The following is a 22,346-nucleotide window of genomic DNA, read 5'->3' on the forward strand; positions in this document are numbered from 1 at the left end:
GTAACAAATTCACAAACTCCGGGGATTACGACATGGATAACTTTGGGGGACTATTATTCAACTTAGCACATCCCATTTCTTTCTTTCTTTCTTTCTTTTTTTAATTTGGGCTCTGGGGTACAGGTGCATCCTGCAGGACTGTTGCACAGGTACATACATGCCATGGTGGTTTGCTGTCTCCATCACTCCCCTGCCCCCTGTCGCCTACATTAGGCCTTTCTCCCAGTGTTATCCCTCTCCATCCTCCCCGCCCCTGCCCCCTGCTGTCCCTCCCCTCCTCTCCCCTCCACCCCACCACCTATCCCTGTGAGTGTTGTTCCCTTCCCTGTGCCTAAGTGTTCTCATTGTTCATCGCCTGCCTATGAGTGAGAACATGTGGTGTTTGGCTTTCTGTTCTTGTGTCAGTTTGCTGAGAATGATGGTTTCTAGGTTCATCCATGTCTCTACAAAGGACACGAACTCATCGTTTTTTATGGCTGCATAGTATTCCATGGTGTATATGTGTCACATTTTCCCTGTCCAGTCTATCATCGATGGGCATTTGGGTTGGTTCCAGGTCTTTGCTATCGTAAACAGTGCTGCAATGAACATACGTGTGCATGTGTCTTTATGACAGAATGACTGATAAACCTTTGGGTATATACCCAGTAACGGGATTGCTGAGTCAAATGGAATTTCTATTTCTAGATCCTTGAGGAATCGCCACACTGTCTTCCACAATGGTTGAACTAATTTACACTCCCAGTAACAGTATCAAAGTGTTCCTTTTTCTCCATATCCTCTCCAGCATCTGTTGGCTCCAGATTTTTTAAGGCTGCCCGCTCTCACCACTCCTATTCAATATAGTATTGGAAGTTCTAGCCAGAGCAATTAGGCAAGAAAAAGAAATAAAGGGCATTCAAATAGGAAAAGAAGAAGTCAAACTGTCCCTATTTGTAGATGACATGATCGTATATTTAGAAGACCACATCATCTCAGCCCAAAACTTCCTTAAGCTGATAAGCAACTTTGGCAAAGTCTCAGGATACAAAATCAATGTGCAAAAATCACAAGCATTTCTATACACCAATAACAGACTTAAAGAGAGCCAAATCAAAAACAAACTCCTATATACAACTGCTACAAAGAGAATAAAATACCTAGGAATACAACTAACAAAGGAGGCAAAAGATGTCTTCAAGAAGAACTACACACCACTGATCAAGGAAATAAGAGAGGACACAAACAGATGGAAAAACATCCCATGCTCATGGTTAGGAATAATCAGTATGGTGAAAATGGCCATGCTGCCCAAAGTAATTTATAGATTCAATGTTATTCTCATCAAGCTACCATTGACTTTCTTCACAGAACTAGAAAAAACCACTTTAAACTTCATATGGAACCAAAAGAGAGCCCACATAGCCAAGACAATCCTAAGCAAAAAGAATAAAGCTGGAGGCATCACACTACCTGACTTCAAACTATACTACAAGGCTACAGTAATCAAAACAGCATGGTACTGGTAACAAAACAGAGATATAGACCAATGGAACAGAACAGAGGCCTTGGAAGCAACACTACACATCTACAACTATCTGATATTTGACAAACTGGACAAAAATAAGTAATGGGGAAAGGATTCCCTGTTTAATAAATAGTGTTGGGAAAACTGGCTAGCCATATGCAGTAAGCTGAAACTGAATCCCTTCCTTATACCTTATACAAAAATTAACTCCAGACGAATTAAAGATTTAAACATAAGAACTAACACCATAAAAATCCTACAAGAAAACCTAGGCAAAACCATTCAGGACACAGGCACAGGCAAGGACTTCATGACTAAAACACCAAAAGCAATGGCAACAAAAGCCAAAATAGACAAATGGGACCTAATTAAACTTAAGAGCTTCTACACAGCAAAAGAAACAATTATTAGAGTAAACCGGCAACTACACAGCAAAAGAAACAATTATTAGAGTAAACCGGCAACCAACAGAATGGAAAAAAATTTTTGCAATCTACCCATCAGACAAAGGGCTAATATCCAGAATCTACAAAGAACTAAAGCAGATTTACAAGAAAAAAACAAACAACCCCATTCAAAAGTGGGTGAAGGACATGAATAGACACTTTTCAAAAGAAGACAAATATGTGGCCAAAAAACATATAAAAAAATGTTCATCATCATTGGTCATTAGAGAAATGCAAATCAAAACCAAATTGAGAAACCATCTCACGCCAGTTAGAATGGCAATCATTTCCCTTCTTTACAAAACTGAAACACCTAAAGCCAAGCGAGGGTGCCAGCCTGGCATTTCAGTGGCTTTGTTAGTTCTCATAATGCTGGTTGAAAGCAAGCCAGGCTGTGCAGTTCTTTACTAACTCTGTAAAGAGAAGTGAGAACACCGTCCTTACTCACCAATGTCATTGCTGCGGTCCGAGAGATCTTTGTCCAGGATGCCAGAAAGCGAACTGCCCGCCAAGTCAATCTTTGGACTGTCACCCCTACATTAAAAACACAAGCCCAGACATTTAATAATTGGTGTGTGTCCTTGTCATTCTGTCAGTTTTCTTGCTGCACACACATGAAGGAGTGTGTTGCATGTGGAGTGGGTGGCACTGTCGCCTGTGAGGGAGCCGAGAACCAACAAGCTGACTAGCCACATGGGATGGGGTGCAGACCAGCTGACAGGCTGGATCTGCCCCCTCTCCAGCACAAGTTTTCAAAGATGGCTATTTCAATAATGACTTTTTGCCAATGCACCTCCAGCCATCCTGCAAGGTACACCGGGTGCAGTGAAGGGCCTGCTCCTGCCCTGTGGCCAAATAAACACTGGCTAATGATAACTGGGAGCTTTCTTTTTAAGGAACAGGGAATTTAGCCAATGCTGCTTGTCAAAGGTCAGCTACTTTTAACCTTGAGAAAAAGGTTTTCTGGCCTGGGGCTGTGGCATCAGCCAGGCTGTTGACAGGCGCAAGGTGTCGAGTTGAGAGCTGGCGGCCTGAATGCTGGCGCTGGGGCTCAGGCCTGTAACACTAGACGGCTCCTGGATGGGTGCCCCATGTTCATCAGGACACGAGTGACTTCCCTCTGTATCTGGGCTAGGAGTAGGTCTTTGGGATGAGAACAGGCCTCCAAGATGATGAGAGAAACCCAGCCTTCTCATGCACAAACAGAAGGTTCCTCCAAACTCCTCCGTGAGACAGCTCTTCAGGCCCTTTTGGGGGGATGAGTCACAAACGAGTTTATCCAAGGGCTACGAGAACAGTGAAACAGGAAAAGATCCTTGCCCATAAAATGAGAGAGAGAATCTGAGTAGTTGTTTCCAGCAAAGTAACCGAAATAGTCCATCTCACAGCCCCTGAAGGCCACTGTAGCCTGAAGTTACACCTCACAATGAGTAGTAACAGATTTAGTCAGCAGGCACTTGTCATGTACCACTTGCGCTGGAAGTATTGAGAGGTGGAGCCTATTCGGGAAGGGCTCATGGTCTAAATGGGAGAGACAGCCAGCCAACCACAGGTTCACATGGCCTAGGCTATAAGACGCAGGTGTCACAGTCCTATAAGGAGAAAGGACTGGGTCAGTGCAAGATCTATGAGGCAGAGGGTAGGGGGGCACACAGAGGAGGTGGCGTTACACTTGAGCCTTGGAGGAAAAGGGAGAGAGGACATACTCCTAAGAGGTGTGATTGAGCAACAACCCCAACGTAGGTGAGAGTGCCAGTGTGGCCAAGACTTCCAGGACCAAAGCCTGAAGTCCTCAGAGAGAAGTGACAGGACAAAGGCTGGCAAGGCTGGTGAACACCCAACTGCTGGGCTGGATACTGCGGGGCTTGGTTTACCTGGGAGGCAATGAGGGGCCGAGGGACAGTTGTAGCAGGAGACCTGTATACCTGGAGGTCAGGTCAGGGCAGGTGCTGTGGATGAACTACAAACCAGGCAGCTGACAGGGGAGACTGCTGGGTTTTTCACTCAAGAATGGTAGTGAGCAGGGCGTGGTGGCTCATGTCTGTAATCCCAACACTTTGGAAGGCCAAGGCGGGAGCATCACTTGAGCCCAGGAATTTGGGACCAGCCTGGGCAACATGGTGAAACCCTGTCTCTACTAAAAATACAAAAATTAGCCAGGTGTGCTGGTGGGCACCTGTGGTCCCAGCTACCTGGGAGGCTGAGAAGGGAAGATCACCTGAGCCCAGGGAAATTGAGGCTTCAGTGAGCTGTGATTGTGCCACTGCATTCCACCCTGGGTGACAGAGTGAGAGCCTATCTCAAAAAAGGGGGTGTTGGTGGCATATGCAGCACAACATCTATATTTTTGTGATGGTAGAAAAGGACCAACGGAAGGAGGTGAGTCCTCAATTCCCAAGCAAACAACACTGCCTCTTCAATCTTCAAGCATCCTTCACCAGAGGAGGGGCAGAGGTGAGAATACCAGGGACCAGGCCTGGGACTGATGGCTTGGCCTCCACTAGAAAATACAGCTCCAAGACTGTCCTGGGAGTATGCATTATGATGCTGGCTGTGCCCTTTTGAACTAGGCTGAAATAGAAGTTCAGGTAGAGCATGAACTCCTGTACTTGGAAAGGAGAAGCAGCTTAGGCTTCAGAGAAGGACCTTTATTTCCTGCCTCACCCTAATTTCCTAAGGCTGTGGGCTCCCACAGGCCAGGTTTCCATAGCAGACTCCTCCATCCCCTAGCTACCCAAGCCCGGGCCCCGCAGGGCCACTGCCTCTGATAGATCCTGAGCCAACAGGAAGGGTAGGATGAAGGACATTTATTTCAAAATATTTCAGGGCCCCAGCACCCACTAATTTGAAGGTAACCTGAATAAAGTGTTTCAGAAAGGCAGAATTATTAGCAGAAATGTGTTTTCATTTTCAAATGTCTTTTTTTCCCCAGATATAAAGAAACACGCTCCTGGGGACCCTTAAATATCATTATTTGGAATCCATAGAGCCCAGAAGGATTGGGTGCTGCCATCCTTCAAAATAACAGACTAAACACAAATTATACTCACAGCCAGACAGTGCTGTCCTTTTTGGAACACACCAAGGACCAAAACTTATAAGAACACATGTCCTGCCCAGGAGAGAGAACACTCAGGCAGTGAGTCTAGTGAACTCTACTGGGGAATATTTTTTTTTCCAGTCAAGAGGGAAAGATGGTTTGAGGTGACACCCACCCTGTGGGCAGCTGGGATTAAGTCAGAGGGGCTGCTGGTGGAGAGATGAAGTTTTGCTCATGAGTTAATCACATGTATCTCGGAACAACTCAGCAGTTTCTGACATGTGGCTTATTTGTGTATTATGATTTGTCAATCTGGGAGCTGCTGTTTCCCTCTGTGATTTGACAGCTGGAAGCTTCCAGTCAAATGTGAGCCTGTCTGCAGAAACTGTAGAGGACCCTATTGTGCATTACTGTGCTCGTCTCACCTGGGGCTTTATTACTTTACTGCCCTTATTTTTCTTTTATTGTCATTCTCAACTATTTTATTCTTTTATATGTTTTTAAAAAAAATTTTTTTGATACTGTCTCATTCTGTTGCCCAGGCTGGAGTGCAGTGATGCGATCTTAGCTCATTGCAACATCCACCTCCCAAATGGGTTTTATGAAACAGTATTTTTTTGCAGTGTTATCTGTAATGCAGAAAAACTGAAAAGAACTGGAATCTTTCATAAATAGGAAAATACTTGAATAAACCATGATATTTGATGGACTTTTATACAGCCATGTGAACGATATTTATAAATGTCTTATACTAACAAGAACGAATGCTTATGTTGCAATGGTAAGGGACAAAGGCAAGTTAAAAACAACACACACAGCAGCACACATACACCCATGTGCCCTCCTGACATATTAGGAAGAGCATTTTTAAGACTGGAAGAATATTTACAGTGGTTACTCCTGGGTAGTCTGATGGGTAATTTCTACCACCCAGCTTAGCAGCTGGAACATGGCAGGGGCTCAGAAAACATCTGTGGAACTAGAGAACATTTGCCAGATTTTCTGAAATGGGAATGCATTATGTATTTGTACAATAAATACACTTTTCCCTCAATACCTAAAGTTGTATGCTGTTCAAGATGATCACATCTATGGAAAACTGGTAGAAAACAAACCAAATCATACATACAAAAAAGATGAGATTCATATTCTCTCTCTCTTTCTTTTCCTGAGATGGATTCTTATTCTGTCACCCAGGCTAGAGTGCAGTGGCACAATCTCGGCTCACTGCAACCAACCTCTGCCTCCTGGATTTCAGTGATTCTCCTGTCTCAGCCTCTTGAGTAGCTGGGATTACAGGCATGTGCCGCCACATCTTGCTACTTTTTATATAGAGACAGGGTCTCACAATGTTGGCCAAACTGGTCTTGAACTCCTGACCTCAAGTGATCCGGCCACCTCGGCCTCCCAAAGTGCTAGGATTATAGGTGTGAGCCACCGTGCCTGGCCTAAAGTTTACTTTTAATAATATCGACTAGAGACTCATCTAATTCAGGCAACTCATGTTCTCTCTCCTTTCCCACCAATAGTATCATCAAGGTAAAAGCTGAGATTGCCTGGGTCCTGCCTCACAAATTCTCCTTTAAGAATCACCCAGGCAGTAGGTGCCCCACGAGATCATCTCTCCTGGGAACTGATTTGTGGGGCAGGCATGGAGTTATGAATCCTAGACTTAAAAATCCAGGCCAGGTGTGCTATATCTAAACCTGCTGTTCATCACCTGCGTGACTTTGACCAGGTTACTGAACCTCTCTGGAACTTGGGTGCTTCATCAACAAAACAACTGGTGGGCTAGCTTGAACAGGATCACCTCTGAGAGGCATTCTAGAGCTCTCATTCCATAATTTCAACATTACAGAAATGTTAGAGTTTGGGGTGGGATTGGGGTGGAGATGGTCCTATGAGTTGTGGGCAAATTCTGGGACGTTTCATCATCTCCTTTGCCTCCAAATCTTCTTGTCTCTGGTCAATGTTGGGAATTCCTTCCCTTCCCACTTGACTTGAGCAAATGTAACTCATCCTTTTAGCACTCAGAGATCCACCTCTCTTCCTCGTGTTTCCTGTATCACACCCCTATATCCCAACTCTTATCACAGCATTTCATATTTATATATGTACCTAGTAATCTTCCCTACTTATTCTTCAGAATGGCATTTTCCTCCTAGTATAATGCATTATACATGTATGTATGCCAAAAAGCTTTTGTTTAACTAAATGAATAAGCTAACATTGTGATATTTCTGGGCCTTGTACACCTCAGGAAATAACCTGTGGATAAATTATATTCTTGATACAGTGTGGGTGGCTTATAAACAACAGAAATTTATTTCTCACAGTTCTGGAGGCAGGGAAGTCGAAGGTCAAGGTGCTGGCAGATTCTATGTCTGGTGAGGGCCCAGTTTCCTGATTCACAGAGGACACCTTCTTGCTGTGCCCTCACATGGTGGAAGGGAGAGGGGTTTCTTTTATAAAGGCACTAAGAGACTCATGAATGGGTTCATGAGGGCTTTGCTCCAACGACCTAATCACCTCTTAAGAGCCCTACCTCTTATTCTGTCCTTCGAGGGTGAGGATTTGGACGCATGCATTTGTGGGAGGGGGAGGTATAAACATTCAGACCACAGCACCTCCATTCTCAAAGTGCTTCTCATGCTTGAGTAATGTGTCAACACTTTTTAAACAAAAAACAAATTCTTGCAGATCCCCATGTATATGTCTGTTATGGGCTAAATTGTGTTCTCTCAAAATTTATACGTTGAAGTTGTAACCTCTCAATACCTCAAAATGTGACGGTATTTGGAGATGGGCCCTTTAAAGAAGTGAGTAAGTTGAAATGAGGCTGTTAGAAGAGGTCTCAGAAGAAACAACCCTGCTGACACCTTGATCTTAGACTTCTAACCTCTGCAAATGTGAGGAAATAAATTCTATTGTTTAAGCCACTCAGACTAATACAACATCCCTGTTTGAGAAATCATAAGAAACAAAAAGCAGCCCACGACAATGGCTATCAATGGAAAACTGTTGGTACAAGGGCATTTTTTTTCTTTGCAACTGTTAAAATTATAAAGAATACCACATAAATGAAAAACAAGCGTGCAAATCTTGTAGCTACTAGAAGCTCTATGCCCAATTTTAGGAGCATTGTTCTAATGGCACTGGATAAAAGGAAAGAACTATTATGTTCCAAGTTGGCCAAGGTAGCTGCCCCTCAAGTGGCATTTAGTGTGACCTGGGGTGAACCCTTGTCAGGGAGGGGCTTCTAACTCAGGAGAATGTTTTACATCTCTGGGATTTGCCTGCAGGCTCCATAGATTGTCCATCAGCCTGAACCACAAGGGACCATTCTGAAGAAATAGGAACTAATCATCCCTGAGCAACTCCTCTCCAGATTCTAAAGCACCAGCCACATGTTGATAGGAAGGAGACTGGGATCCCTTCAGTCTTTCCAACTGAGCCCTGATCCCTCATGCCAAGTGCCAGACACAGGCTTAAGTTGAAATGATCTTCGACACAGGGCCAGAAGCAAGCCTATTTTGAAAACACAGTAGGTGAAGTTTAAAAAAGGTTCTGATCCTTCCAAGTAGGGAAGCTGCAGCTGGTGTTTTGACAGTGTTCAGACTGTGGGTGTGTAAGCACTTTACAATGTCTATTTGTAAATGCCTTTCACTGTATTTATAGATTCTTACAACAATGCTAATGAATTTCACTTCTGAAAAATACCAGAATTTCTGAAATTCTGTGAAGCATGTCTGGAGCAGATGACACCCAGTGAGGATGCAGCCCCTCAATGGTTCCTGTTCTTCTCAGTCTGCCCAACATGTGGGTACCATTTTGGCAAAAGGGATGTTGTTAAGTTCAGAGGAAAAAGAAAAAGCCCATCCTTTTGTGATCTGCAAGCTCCTGCAAGTGTTTTTATCTGGTGGGTTTCTATGCCCACAGCTGTTAACTAAAAGGAGAACATAAGAGAAGTTAGGTGATATCACTATATATCCAAAGGCATCAGAACAAAGTTGTCCTTGTTTCTAATTTTTAAATCAAAGTAATGCAATGTTCTCATATTTTACCTAGCAGTTTTCCTTATGGACCTTAGGACACATGACTTGGATAGGCAAGTACCAGCTAAGAGTCTTGTTTTACTGAAATAGGAACCTAAATCACAGAGAAGAGACCGATGAGCCCAAGAACCCCGGCAGGCATAACTAGAACCTATGATCCCACAGAAATAACAGCAGCTCACCTCCTTTGAGAATGAAAGAAGAAAAAGAAAAAAGAAATAACAGCAGCAGCCACTGTTTACTGAATGCCTATCATGTGCTAGGCACTAGAATAAGTACTTAAAAAAAAAAAGAAACAAAGTCTTACTCTGTTGCCCTAGGCTGGAGTGCAGTGGCATGATCACAGCTCACTGCAGCCTTGAATTCCTGGGCTCAAGTGTTTCTCCTGCCTCAGTCTCCAGTGTAGCTGGGACTACAGGTGCATGCCACCATGCATGGCTATTTATTTATTTATTTATTACATTTTTTTGGAGATAGGACTCTATGTTGCCCAGTCTGGTTTTAAACTCCTGGCCTCAAGTAATCCTCCAGCCTCAGCCTCCCAAGTCACTGGGATTACAGGCATACTTTAAGTACTTAATCCTCACAACCACTCCTTGATGCACCTACTATGTCCAGGCCCTTGAGTGAAGGGCTCATTGCCCCCACTGCCTACTGGGAGTGCTGTCAGCAAGCAGCTGCCAGTTGTCAGCTCTTCCAGGGACCATCTCAGCTGCAGAAAGGCTCCTCAGCCAAGGCACTCCCTCCCCTCCAGGGCAGTCCACACCCCATGGTATCAAAGTCTTAGCCATCTAAGTCCAACATGAGATAACTCAGATGGGTTGTTTTAGCTCCAAAACTTTCTGAGCCAGTGTCACATTATGACTTCTCCCTCCACCCAATCCTGCTTCCTTCTTGCTTCATAGGTACTGGACCCTAAAACATATCTTCATACTAAATGCTGGCTCGGGGTCTGCCTCCTGGAGAACCCCACCTGTGACGCCCTTGTTTTCATTTATATAGATAAGGAAACTGGGGCTCAGTGAGATTAAGTCACTTGCTGAATACGGGCCATAAAAGCAGTAAAGTGGTGGGGTCTAGATTTGGGCCTATTAAGTCCAACTCCAGAGCCCAAGCTCTTGACTCCTTCTCAAGCTGCTTTAGTCAGCCTTCTGGTCTTCCAGGGTGGGGATCTGGCCTTGGGGACAGTGAGTCATCGAGGATGCCAGGCAGCCTGTGTTACCCCGGCTCACTGCCAGCTAAGTAAATTACCTTTGCCTCTCTCAGCTTAAAAGTACTAACAATAAACAAAAATCATGCACTCAACCTATCCACAGGAGCCTGTTCTTCCCACTCAGACCCAAGATATAAGATGGGGCTTGTGTACAGATGGGAATGTAGAAGATGCACTATGTGCATCTCTTGAGACTATGAACTCAGCCAGTGGCATGGCCCAATTTAGCCCAAGTTGGGACAGTTAAGCCAAGACATGTGGTACGGACAAGGTGTTGAAATGCATAGGAAGCCAAGGCAAGCAAACGAACAAACATAAATTAGCAGCAAAACTAACAGCAGCTACACACACACACACACACACACACACACACACACACACAAAGAATCCACAACCTTTTGGAGGTGAGCAAGAATGAAGGGAGAAAGAGCAAATCTACCAATTCCTACTGAACCAAAGATTCTAAGTCCATATGGTGACTTTGGCAGTCCTCCTGAGGCCCCGTACAAGTGTTTGGGCTTCAACTGTCTACAAAATTGTACAGTGGGGAAAGAAAACTGGGAAAAAAGGAAACGAAAAGAAACAGAAACACCCCATTGCCTGTGCTTAGGAAACCACTGAGGCACACACCATGCATCCTCTATTTTTCATCACTTTTCATTGCATTGGGAATAGATGATAATGGATGTCAAATGTGTAGATCCTGGAGAAATCACTCGAATTATCATATCTTCTTTTTCTATGACTATTTTATTTCAATAGCTTTTGGTGTACAAGTGATTACATGGATGATTATAGAGCAGTGAAGTCTAAGATTTTAGAGCACCTGTAATCTGAGTACCTGTCTTCTTTCTTTCTCCAACTCTGCAAACTTGTTTATCATTCCATCCTAGTGTAAAACTACTGTGTCTCACTGTTTACCTCTGTGGCCCTGTCCAGTCACGTGCCTTAGGATGCGAGACCAGCGCAACTGAGTGCTCCTTTCCTGCTCTCCTGGCTGCCCGCTCGTAACATCTCAGACTTCAGCTCTGATTGTTAAAGCTGGGTAGAGAGTATCCAGCTGAAGCCCCCATTTTATTACAGACAAAGGTCCTGCGCTCTGATAGTGGGAAGTGATATACCCAAGACCACCTAGTTGATTGGTGGCAGAGCTGAAACCAGATGGAAAGTTCCTCATGCCAAGCCAGTTCAATCTTTTCCTACTACATTTGGGATGACAATAATGTAAGTGAGCAACCGCATGCATAGGTTTTATGCTCCAAGGGATGTTTTTCTCTCAAATCAACAATGACAAGAGGGCTCCGCCCATCTGTGAAGATGGCAGATGTGAAGCCAGTCCTTCAGAAGCATTCTGCCCCGGGAGGAATGTTATTGCCTACGGAACTTGGATCCTTCCATCAGGAAAGGACAAAGTGGGAGTATCAGTAACCTTAGTTTCCTTTGCTCCTCAGATGGAGGGCAGAAGGAGCCTCCCTCCCTTTCCCAGAAATCCAAATCCAAAGGTTATCTGCTGTTATCTGCTATGAATCCCCCCATACTCACCTGGTAGCTGAAAATGTCCCAGGAATCTCAGGCATTTTTGGATTGAAAAAGTGGTCCCATTTAAATGTGGGACAACCAGAGGGAGGCCAGGGGCACAAGAAGCAAAAACCAGAGTGGTTTTCCTGGCAGCTCTCCCCTTGCATTGTGCGTCCTTGTCTGGCTAAGCACAAACAAGCTCGGCTATTTATAGACAGTGAAGACATGCTGGAAGGTGATGGGAAAGTGCTCACTCAATTCCTCTCCAGATTTCTGTTCTTTGTGCAGACTCTGCAAACATATCTGGAAGCAGGCCTCTCTCCAGAGCCCATCCAGGACCCAACAAGCCCTGCAATCCACTATGGCACAAGAATGATGACATCCATAGACCTCATCCACAAACCCATAGCTTAACATCTCAAAGAGGCACAAGGGGCTTTAAAGATGCTTAGCTCCCACTCGAGCAATGTCTGGAAGAGGGAGAATTCATCATTGTGTGTCTGTGAGAAAAGTTTGCAGGGTGCCACATGGAGGAAGAGTACTACTCAAAGAAATAGCCCATGGAAAACACATTATAGAAACCAATTAGCACAATGCATGCATGAGGTGTTAACATTTCCTACTGTTTCACTGCCTGATTCTGGCCATCAGTGGCAGGAAAATCAATGTGGCTCAGTCTGGGCCGAGGCTAAATCCCATCACTATGGCTGGTACGCCCTATGTGTGGGTGGACGGAAAGAGTGAGAAGATAATATGTACAGATGGAATGAGGTCAGCAAATCATGCAGATGTCCCTAAATTATGACAAGGTGCTTCCCCCAACTCCTGTGCTCTATGGGACTACCTTCTATTAGTTCCTGGCCTTCACTGAGTCCTGGCTCTTGTTGTAGCTGGAGAGGCCACTTATGCTTCCACCTTGAGGATGTCCACTTTTCCACCCAATTGGGGTCACAGAGCCTGACACAGGAACCCCTCTCCCATGGAGGTCACAGATTTGGTGAGTGCCTCTCAAGTTGCCAGGCAATGAACTAGGGCCCTGAGGTGGAGCAGTTTGTTTAAACTCTCCACACCTGAGCAAGGCAGGCCTTGTTGTACCATTTTGCAGGGGAGGAAACTGAATGAGACCCAAGAAGGTGAAGACCTTGCCCGAAGTCACAGGGTATCTAAGAAGAGTCACAGGGTATCTAAGAAGAGGAGTGGGGTTTCAAACCTGGTGTGCCTGGCCCAAAACCCAAGCAAGCAGTGTGTGGGCCTGGTTACCATAGTTAACTACTACCTAGAAGAGGACCTGGACAAAGGTAGGCACTTAAAAAGTATTTGAAACAAATAAATGAATCATACACACACATACACACACACACACACACACACACACACACGAATTCTCTTTCCTTCCTGAATCTATATCTAGCACCCATTCTCCATCTTCTTTCCATAGCCAATAGCCAATTTCTCACAAGACAAGTCTACTCAACCTTGGCTGCCTGCCCATTCTCTCTTCAACTCACCCCAAATCTGTCTACTGCCCACAACTGTTCCATGGAAATTGCTCAACTGGGATCACCAAGGGCCACTTAATGAGCAAAGCCTGGGTCTCCCTGGCTCTTGAGATGGCAGTGGTCTCACAATGTGGTCTCCTGACCAGTAGCAGCAGCACCAGCACTGGGAGCTTAGGAGAAATGCAAATTCTCAGGCCTTAATTCAGACCTATTGAATTAGAAACCTGGGGCGCCAGCAATCTATGTTTCAACAAGCACCCTCAAACCCCCGTGATTCGGATGCATGCCCAAGCGTGAGCACTGCTGATCAGTAGTTGCTCCATTCCTCCTTCTAGCTTCCATGACATCACACTCCTCCTATCTTTTTGGATGGCTCCTAGGCCTTCCTCCACCCTATACAGTGATTTTCCCTGCTGCTGTCTCTACTCTCTCCTCCTCCTCTTCTCCATAATCTCCTGGAGTGGTCATATCTACTCCATGCTTATAAATACCATTTATAAGCCAATGACACTCAACTCTGTAATTTCTTTTTCTTCTTTTTAACTTTTGTTAGAGACAGGGTTTTGCTCTTTCACCCAGGATGGATGGTGTGTAGTGGTGTAATCATAGCTCACTAAAGCCTTGAACTCCTAGGCTCAAGTGATCCTTCCACCTCAGCCTCCCAAGTATCTGGGACTACAGACATGCACCACCATGCATGGCTAATTTTTAAAACCTTGTAGAGCTCTCTATGTTGCCTAGGCTAGTCTAGAACTCCTGACCTTAAGTGATCCTCCTGCCTCCGACTCTCAAAGCACTGGGATTACACATGTGAGCCATGGCACTAAACTGACCTCTGTAATTTCTAGCCAAGACCTCTCTCCTGAATTCTCCAAAGATATTTCTTCATCCTGATTTGTATTAAAGGAGGGAAACACACAAAAATCACACAAGGAATAACTAGTAATCTTTAGAAAGAAATTTACAACACCTGAGTAATCCCAACTCAAAATAATGGGCTAAGCATCTAAGTATACAGTTTACCTGCTGACTTAGGGAACATGCACACGCACTCACTACATTTCTCTTCCTCTTTTTTGATTAATGGATGGATTAGTTTATGCCTAACAAAAGGAACGAGGTCTTTTCTAGTGCTTTCTTTTGGTGGGCATGGGAGCTGGACACCTCACTGAATGATCGGTACCTGGAAGTTTATTTCCTGCTATATCATACATAACCCCAGGGTCTTAAGCCAAGATGCCTTGGTAAATCTAAAGAAAAAATTTCCATGCTCGTAAATTGGTCCCAAGAGAGACATCTGCCCTTCTCTAAGTACTTAGTTGATGTTTGGCATACAAATGTTTATTTAATCTTTGCCTCATGCTAAAATGCCTCAGAGGTCATCAGTCACTTAACTCCCGGTATTTCTCTGAAATCCAGTGCTCCAGCATCATCACAGGTTAAAAAAAAAAAAAAAAGCAATTCCACTGCATGCTGCCCCTCCCCTTATCCTATGCTCCAATTCTCTCAGTATAGCCTCCAGCCCTTCACAAGAAGGGCACAAGGTGTGTTTAACATTTAAAGCGATAGATCCTCTCCACGTGGTACAGGTCTGGAAAGTCACTGGGCCTCCTGCCCACATGGTGTCCACCACCCAACTGCCTATCTTTGAAAGCAATTCCTGGGCACATGTTTCCACATGTAAAGTCAATGGTCAGTGCCCTCTGGGATGTCTGAGACACAGTAACCAACTCCCCCATATCTGGAACTTTTTTGTTGAATGATCCGCTTCCACCCTGACACTCTCAGCCACCAGCCAAAGCAAAAGCTATCAACTCTGCCCAACAGAGGATGGAGCCAGCAGGCTCACACCACCTGCTACTACACTGTCAAACCCTTCTTGTCGCTATCATCAACTCCCAGAACACATCAGTACCCATGTGGTAGGACACTGGCTCATAGAACATTGGCCTCCCTAAATCCAGCCCTTGCTATCTTCCTGGGCCTATGGTGACCATGTGGGTGATCCATCTCCAACTCTGGCCCTTCCTTCCTTGGTATCTTCAGTTCTATAACCTTCATTCATTCATCTTCAGTCACCCACATTTGTGGCCACAACTGTTGCGGATATTTTCATCTTCCAAACAAACCCACCTCCAAGGTTGTAAGCACCAACCTCCCCTTTCTGAATACCACCTCATGTGCTTCCTTCCAGCCACTGACTTTGCCCTGCTCCCACTCCATCCCCGCCTGCCTCACTTTCTTTCCTTCATCCCAGACCTCCTCCCCACATCTCTAACTCAAAGCTCCCTGACACCTGCCCCTGGCCACTCAGAGAGCATGTGCAGCGGAAGACAGGCAAAGCTCCCCAACTCAGAGTGAAGGTGCTGCTCTAGCTTCTCTGATCTTTGGGAAGAAAATGACCAATCCTTATGCTTCTGTTTTTTGGGAAGAAAAATACCAATCCTTATACCTTGGGATGTCTGAGTTTGGGAGGATTAACAAGCCTGCTTTGGACTAGCCAGGCTGCTTCTACCTCATTCTCTATCAGATTTATTTCCTTTTGAGGGCACACACCTGCCCTGCCCCTCAGGTTTCTGGCTTGCTGCCTCCCAGTGCATGCAATTACTAGAGCTAAGAGCAGCCTGCCTCTCTTCAGCATTTCCTCGGGTTTTTCTTTTTCTTCTTTTGGACTCTTCTCCCAAGTCTCAGGAACTCTTCTCATAGAGGAACCCATTTTTAGTCAACTGCTAATACACCTTATTATTATTATCATTATTTTGAGACAGAGTTTTGCTCTTGTTGCCCAAGCTGGAGAGCAATGGCATAATCTCAGCTCACTGCAACCTCCGCCTCCCAGGTTCAAGCAATTCTCCCGCCTCAGCCTCCTGAGTAGCTGGGATTACAGGTGCCCACCACCGCACTGGCTAATTTTTTGTATTTTTCATAGAGTCGAGGTTTCACCATGTTGGCCAGCCTGGTCTCAAACTCCTGACCTCAGATGATCCACTTGCCTTGGCCTCCCCAAGTGCCGGGATTACAGGTATGAGCCACTGCACCCAGCCCATCATTGAATTTTTAAATCGACACTGGTATTACATTTTTGAAAGTCTTTTCTTTCTGTTGAAATTCCATACAAACTTACTTTCTAGAAGTGGGGAGAACATTCTGATGAAAGGTCAAGTATGTTACAATCTGAGGAAGAGAGCCATCACTGTAAGAGCCTTCATGTGCGTTTCCACTTGCTCAGACTGGACAAGGGCTGCTTACTTGTGTCATTCTGGTTTTCCTAGATAGAATTTCTGAAAACTATGAACTGGAACACCTGAGTCCAACCACTAATATAATTATTACTAATTCCATTATAATATTAATATAATGATATTGCAAGTATTAATAATATATAAATATATATCATTTATATATACTTATAAATACATAAATATATGTATTTATTAACATATGTTCATATATTTAACATACATTTATATATTTAACTATATATTATATATGTATGTTTATAATATATAATACAAATTTATATAACTAAAATAGATTTATAAATATGTTATATTAACAATATATTTATAAACATATTTATAACATAATATATACATTATAACATATATTTAACAATATATATTTATATATAAATATATAATTTTATAATATATTTATATTATTTATAAATATGTATTAATACATAAGCAATATATTGAGATTTATAAATATATATTATTTATTAACATATATTCATAAACACATATTTATTTATTTATTGAGGAACAGTCTCACTCTGTTACCCAGGCTAGAGTACAGTGGCGCCATCACAGCTCACTGCAGCCTCAACTTCTTGGGTTCAAGCAATCCCCCCACTTTAGTATCCTGAGTAGCTGGGACTACAGATGTGTACCACCGTGCCTGGATAATTTTAAAAAATCTTTTGTAGAGATGTGGTCTCAGGTTGGTCTCAAGCTCCTGGCCTCCAGTCATCCTTCCACCTTGGTCTCCTAACATGCTAGGATTACAGACACGAGTCACTGTGCCCAGCCCTGTAAAACATTTTTTTGTTAAGTGAATGTATCTAAAAGTGATGATGCTTTTCCTAAAGTCATGTACAGTATTCCTTTTTTGTGAAAGATGCCAGTTCCCGTTCAAAGAGAAAGAAATTACTCTCCTCTGAAAGCCACACTTGGCAGCAAGATTTCTGGCTGGTGAGAAGCAGCATGAGCCCGGACGCTGTAGCTGGAGTGGCAATGCCTAGCTCTCAATGAGACTGCTCACAGTGACTGCATGTCCATGCATTCAATCATCCATCTGTCCATCCATTCATCTGGTCAGGTAAATACTGGTGAAGATCTGGGTTCACAAAGAACACAATACTCTTTTTCTCCAGAAGACCACTGACACAAAACTATTTGAATTAACATTTCTACCTCCACTAATTTGGCAGAACAAAACAAGTTCATAAACCAGTATACAGGCTAGTTGTCCAATTGCTTAGCAAAAAAATATGAAGTACATTAGTACTGAGGAACAATAAGCCTTTCTCTGATTTTTAAAAGTGTTTTTGTGTGGCAATCCATGGCATAATAGTTTACGTAGAATTTAAGACACACATACTAAAGAGCTTGTACAGAGTCTGGGAAGGACGACAGGAGAGGCAAAATTGAACAAAATATAAGCACTGGCACCTCCCCCTCTTTTAAGGAACCATGGCATTCAACAAGTGTTTGTTAAATGAGCCACTACCATATGCTCAACACCGTAAGGCATGTGGAGATGACAAAATACACTCTTGATCTGCTTTAAATCTGGTGAAGAAGTCCGGGGGTGTTTGCATCCCAAGTAGCACAGCATGGGGCCCAGCACTAGGCTAAACACGGGTGGCAGGCATTTGGAGGAGAGAGCAATCGTGAGATCTAAGGGAAGGCTTCCAGAGGAGGGCATACTAACAGGGACTCTCAAGTCTGGAGCATGAGCAGGCGCTTGAGAGGCAGCCAGACAAGGAGGGGTGAGCACTGTCAACAACTTGGAAGAATCTAGAGCAATGGCTCTCATGGAGTGGATTCCAGTAGCAGCAGCAGCAACTTTTAAAAATGGAAATTTTCAGGCCCACCCAAGACCTACTGAGTCAGCAACTGTGGGGATAGCACCCAGTGATCTGTTTTGAACAAGTTTTCCAGGTGATTCGGAGGCACGCTCAAGTCTGAGAACCACTGAGGTAGAGCAGGCGCTGCCCTCCCTTAAACTGACTAAGCAGGAATCTCAGGGCTTTCCTCCCTCTCACCCTCCTGCAAACCAGTGTCTCGGGAGCTAGGCAGCCATGGAGTGTGTGGAGGGCTGGGGGGCTGACCACCGTCTCCCAGACTGCTCAGAAGGCATGCACTGTTAAGAACAATTACATCTTCCACTGGCTTTACAAACCTCTCTCATGCATCTGCCTTCATGGCCTGGACTTCTAACAGCTGTATACTGGAAGGCCCGGAGGCAGAGAAGAGCTAAGCAGAGAAGGGAGGCAAATTAACCTCTGTGAGCCCAGAAGTTTGGTGGTGATGACATGTTTCCACCAGGCTTGCAAAGCCTATACCTATCCTATAACCAGAGAGTTGCGAGCAACTCTAGAAGGCAAAGTGGCAGTTGAAATTCCACTTCTCTTCCAGTAAGATTGTTAGAAAGAGCAGCTGGAATATTTTGGAAATTGTTATTGAGCTAACGGAAATGTATGTAGCCCGAGAGACTAATAGAATTTGCCAGGGTGTGCCTTCGGCTCTCCTTTCACCAACCACAAAGTGATGTGCAACCTTTGCTGCTCCACATCTTCCCCGTTTGTATAGCTCATGTTCTTTTTGGAAGCACTTTCCTTTACCTAAGCTTTTTCTTCTGATATACTAGCTTCTGGGCTGACCACACCACTGAAATGGTCCTTGCTAAGATCATCAGGACTGTCAAGTGGCCCCAATATACGTGTGTGCAAAGAACCTTCTATTGTCAGTCCATAGGAGAGCGTGCAACATGGAGAAGCCTCACCAATTCAAAAGGGGGTATCACATGGAGGCAGTTGTTAGATTGATTCTTGGGAGATGCTTGCAGAATGACACAGGTGAACCAGCTGCTACTCAAATGGGTTCACACGCACCTGAGATGACCACAGCTCTGTATGGACTGGGCAGCCAGCCTCCCACACACCCACGTTGCCATCTGCCTCTATACTTGAGCCTGGGGATTGTGTTTTTGTTGTTGTCATTGTTAAGAAAAGCAACTAAGCCATGCTACGATATGGATGAATGTTGAAGACATCATGCTAAGTGAAATAAGCCAGTCATAAAAGGATGAATCCTGTATGATTCTGCTTATTGAGGTACCTGGAGAAGTCAAATACATAGAGACAGAAAGTAGAATGGTGGCTACCAGGGGCTGGGAAAGGGGGAAAATGAGGAGTCACTGTTTAAAGGGTGCAGAATTTCATATTTACAAGCTGAAAAGAGTTCTGGAAATGGCTGTACAACAATGTGAACTTAATGCCACTGAACGGTGCACTTAAAATGGTTAGGATGGTAATTTTTACACTGCATGTATCTTACCACTAATTAAAATTTGTCTTTAAAAAAAGGAAATTAGCTCTTCTTGTCTTACTGCAGCATGCCTAAATCAATAGGCAATAATCAAAATAACAATGAAAATAATGTTGATTTGCACACTTGAGAATTATTTAGGTGCATTCCATTATCATCTTCTATTTACAGATGAAGAAAGTGAGGTGAGAGGACAGTGTAGCCAAGCTCCTACTCCTCCTATGAATGAGGTGGGCTGAGATTTCAGTCCAGAGGCCTGTCTGACTCCAACACAAGAGCTCTGAAACTCACGCAACTTTCACCATGCCAACTTAGCTCATAAGAACAAAAATTCAGTGACTGTGTGTTGACATGTACATCTAAATACCTCTGGGTCACTGACCTGCCCTGGTGTGTTACACCAACATGTATAATACATATATATTTTAATATTATGGTAGAAAGTTCTAGCAATGAACTTACTGAGAAAATACAACAGTTCCTTGCTCTGTGTTAAGTATCTCAGGTCTGGAACACACAATGTCCAACTCTGATTTCATGGAACACATGTATCCAGCCAGCTGGCGAATGAATTTTCATTCTGTCAAGCACATCTCAGAACACATGCCTGCATAAAGCATGTCCCCAGCCTTTGAGGGTCTTAGAGCTCAGAGACATTCCTGGCTCTGGGTTCCACAATAGGCTATACAGTGAAGAGCAGACGGAGCCTGGGGTGTGAAAAGAAGCCCTGCAGAGCAGTGAGAGGGTCAGGGTTGTAGCCACATGTGAGATGTATACACTTGAGGCCAGCACAACATCCAGAGGGACAAAGAGGAACATGCCACCTGCATTTCCAGGCTGAAGGGTAGTTGGCCTTGCTTCTAATGAAGGCCAGGAAAAATCTCTATGTGTGAGCAAGGTCTAAATGCTGGGTAACCAGTCCTCATCTGCTAATCCTGAAACCCACACATCGCCCCTAAACCTTGCACTCACTTCTGCCTGAGTGCAGAAGCAAGGACAGAAGTGGCTGGTGTCTTCAGATAATTTCGCTGGAGGATATAAGAGGGAAGCTTGAGGGCCCCTTCTCCTCTCCCTTCCTCTCAAGGTCTGTGGCAGTCAGTTCCCCTCCTGTGTTCCTTCCATAGCCGCCCCACACCCGCCCCAGGCGGTGAGAGCACAGCAGTACCTGGTGTGTGTCAGCGGACCCACCGGTCGCTCTGGCCTTCTTGGGGGCAGTGCACCAGGTCTGCTGAGAGAATTGGTCTTAGGTGGCCGAGGCTTTTTTGGCGGTATGGCAGGAACGGAGGGCTTCTGTAAATCCAGTTTTGGCTCTCTCTCTGGTCTTTCTTTAAATCATTGTTTAAAGAAAACAGATCTAGTGTAAGTAACAGTACTTAGATGCAGATTACTCATTTCCTGCTTAAAAAAAAAAAAAAATCACTGATGCCATCTCTGAAGGCGAATACGGAAGGCCAAGAGCACCACTTATTCTTTGTCAGGTTAGCAGAAGTCTCAGAGAGCTCACTGCTCCCTCCCTTGCTCACCTTCACTCATGTGGGTTCTTCACCTGAAGCGCCCTTCTGAACACCCCCCACACTCAGCATACTCCAGCTCTTCCTTGGAAGCCTGGCTGAAACGTGACACTGTCATGTTCACTTCTTAACAGCTCAAAGACAGACTTCCTTCCTTCTTCACCTGAGCATTACAGGGCAGCGCTTTACAAACACACTCAGACACTTTTTGGGTGTTTGTATGTTTGGCACAGCCTGTAGGCTGACAGCCCCTGAGGGCAGGGCCCATGTCTGGCCATCTCCTCAGAGCCATATGTGGTGGTGGCATGGAGCCAGTGCTCAGTAGACGGCTGAGGGGTTTGGTCAATGGCCCATGAGACCTGCTGGGTGTGCGAAGGAAAGAGGCCTGACATGTCTTAGGCTGGCCTCTGAAACGGGCCGTGAGTTAATAAAAGGGGGAGCGTTTTGGGGAACAGTGAGTTCTGGATTCTTCTTGTGCACAGTTTGAAACTTGGAAGGTAAACTAGGACTTTACAGGTATATGGTTTCCAAGGCTTTTTGGAGTCAGAGCTATTAGAATGAAGTTGAAGCCAGTTCTTTTGGCTGAACGGGGCAGTTTTAAGTGAGGACCTCCTATTTTCTGTTCCCAACTAGCCTTGCCCTGTGTGTGGCATAAAAAGCATACAACGACATTCTTCTTGATAAAGATGGAACTTCAAAGAGTTTCCCATTGGACTATAGGCAAGCTCCCTATGCTTACTTGTAAGATGGTACTCAGGACACCTTTTACTTGCAAACACAGACTCACGTTGTTTGGGTGCCCAGATGGTTGGCAAAAGGTTAAAAAAAACTCATAGAGGCTGGGTGCAGTGGCTCATACCTGTAATCCCAGAGCTTTGGAAGGGCAAGGCAGAAGAATCCCTTGAGGCCAGGAGTTTGAGACCAGCCTGGGCAACACAGTAAAACCCCATCTCTACAAAAAACTAGCCAGGCATGGTGACATGTCCTGTCCCTGTAGTCCCAG

General features: G+C 44.6%; 1 protein-coding gene across 9 annotated transcripts in view; it reads right to left on the reverse strand.

Annotated features, from left to right (window-relative positions):
* Window positions 1–22,346, reverse strand: part of SH3KBP1 (SH3 domain containing kinase binding protein 1) — a 388,693-nt gene that overhangs the window by 39,980 nt on the left and 326,367 nt on the right. For all 9 annotated transcript variants that reach the window (XM_074392221.1, XM_074392222.1, XM_010334883.3 and 6 more), the window contains 2 exons: window positions 20,998–21,157; window positions 2,402–2,487 (listed from right to left, as the gene is read on the reverse strand). In XM_074392221.1, coding sequence (XP_074248322.1) covers window positions 2,402–2,487; window positions 20,998–21,157 — 246 coding nt within the window. The remainder of the gene's footprint in view (window positions 1–2,401; window positions 2,488–20,997; window positions 21,158–22,346) is intronic.

Source organism: Saimiri boliviensis, chromosome X, assembly GCF_048565385.1.
Source record: "Saimiri boliviensis isolate mSaiBol1 chromosome X, mSaiBol1.pri, whole genome shotgun sequence".
Classification (NCBI taxonomy): Eukaryota; Metazoa; Chordata; class Mammalia; order Primates; family Cebidae; genus Saimiri; species Saimiri boliviensis.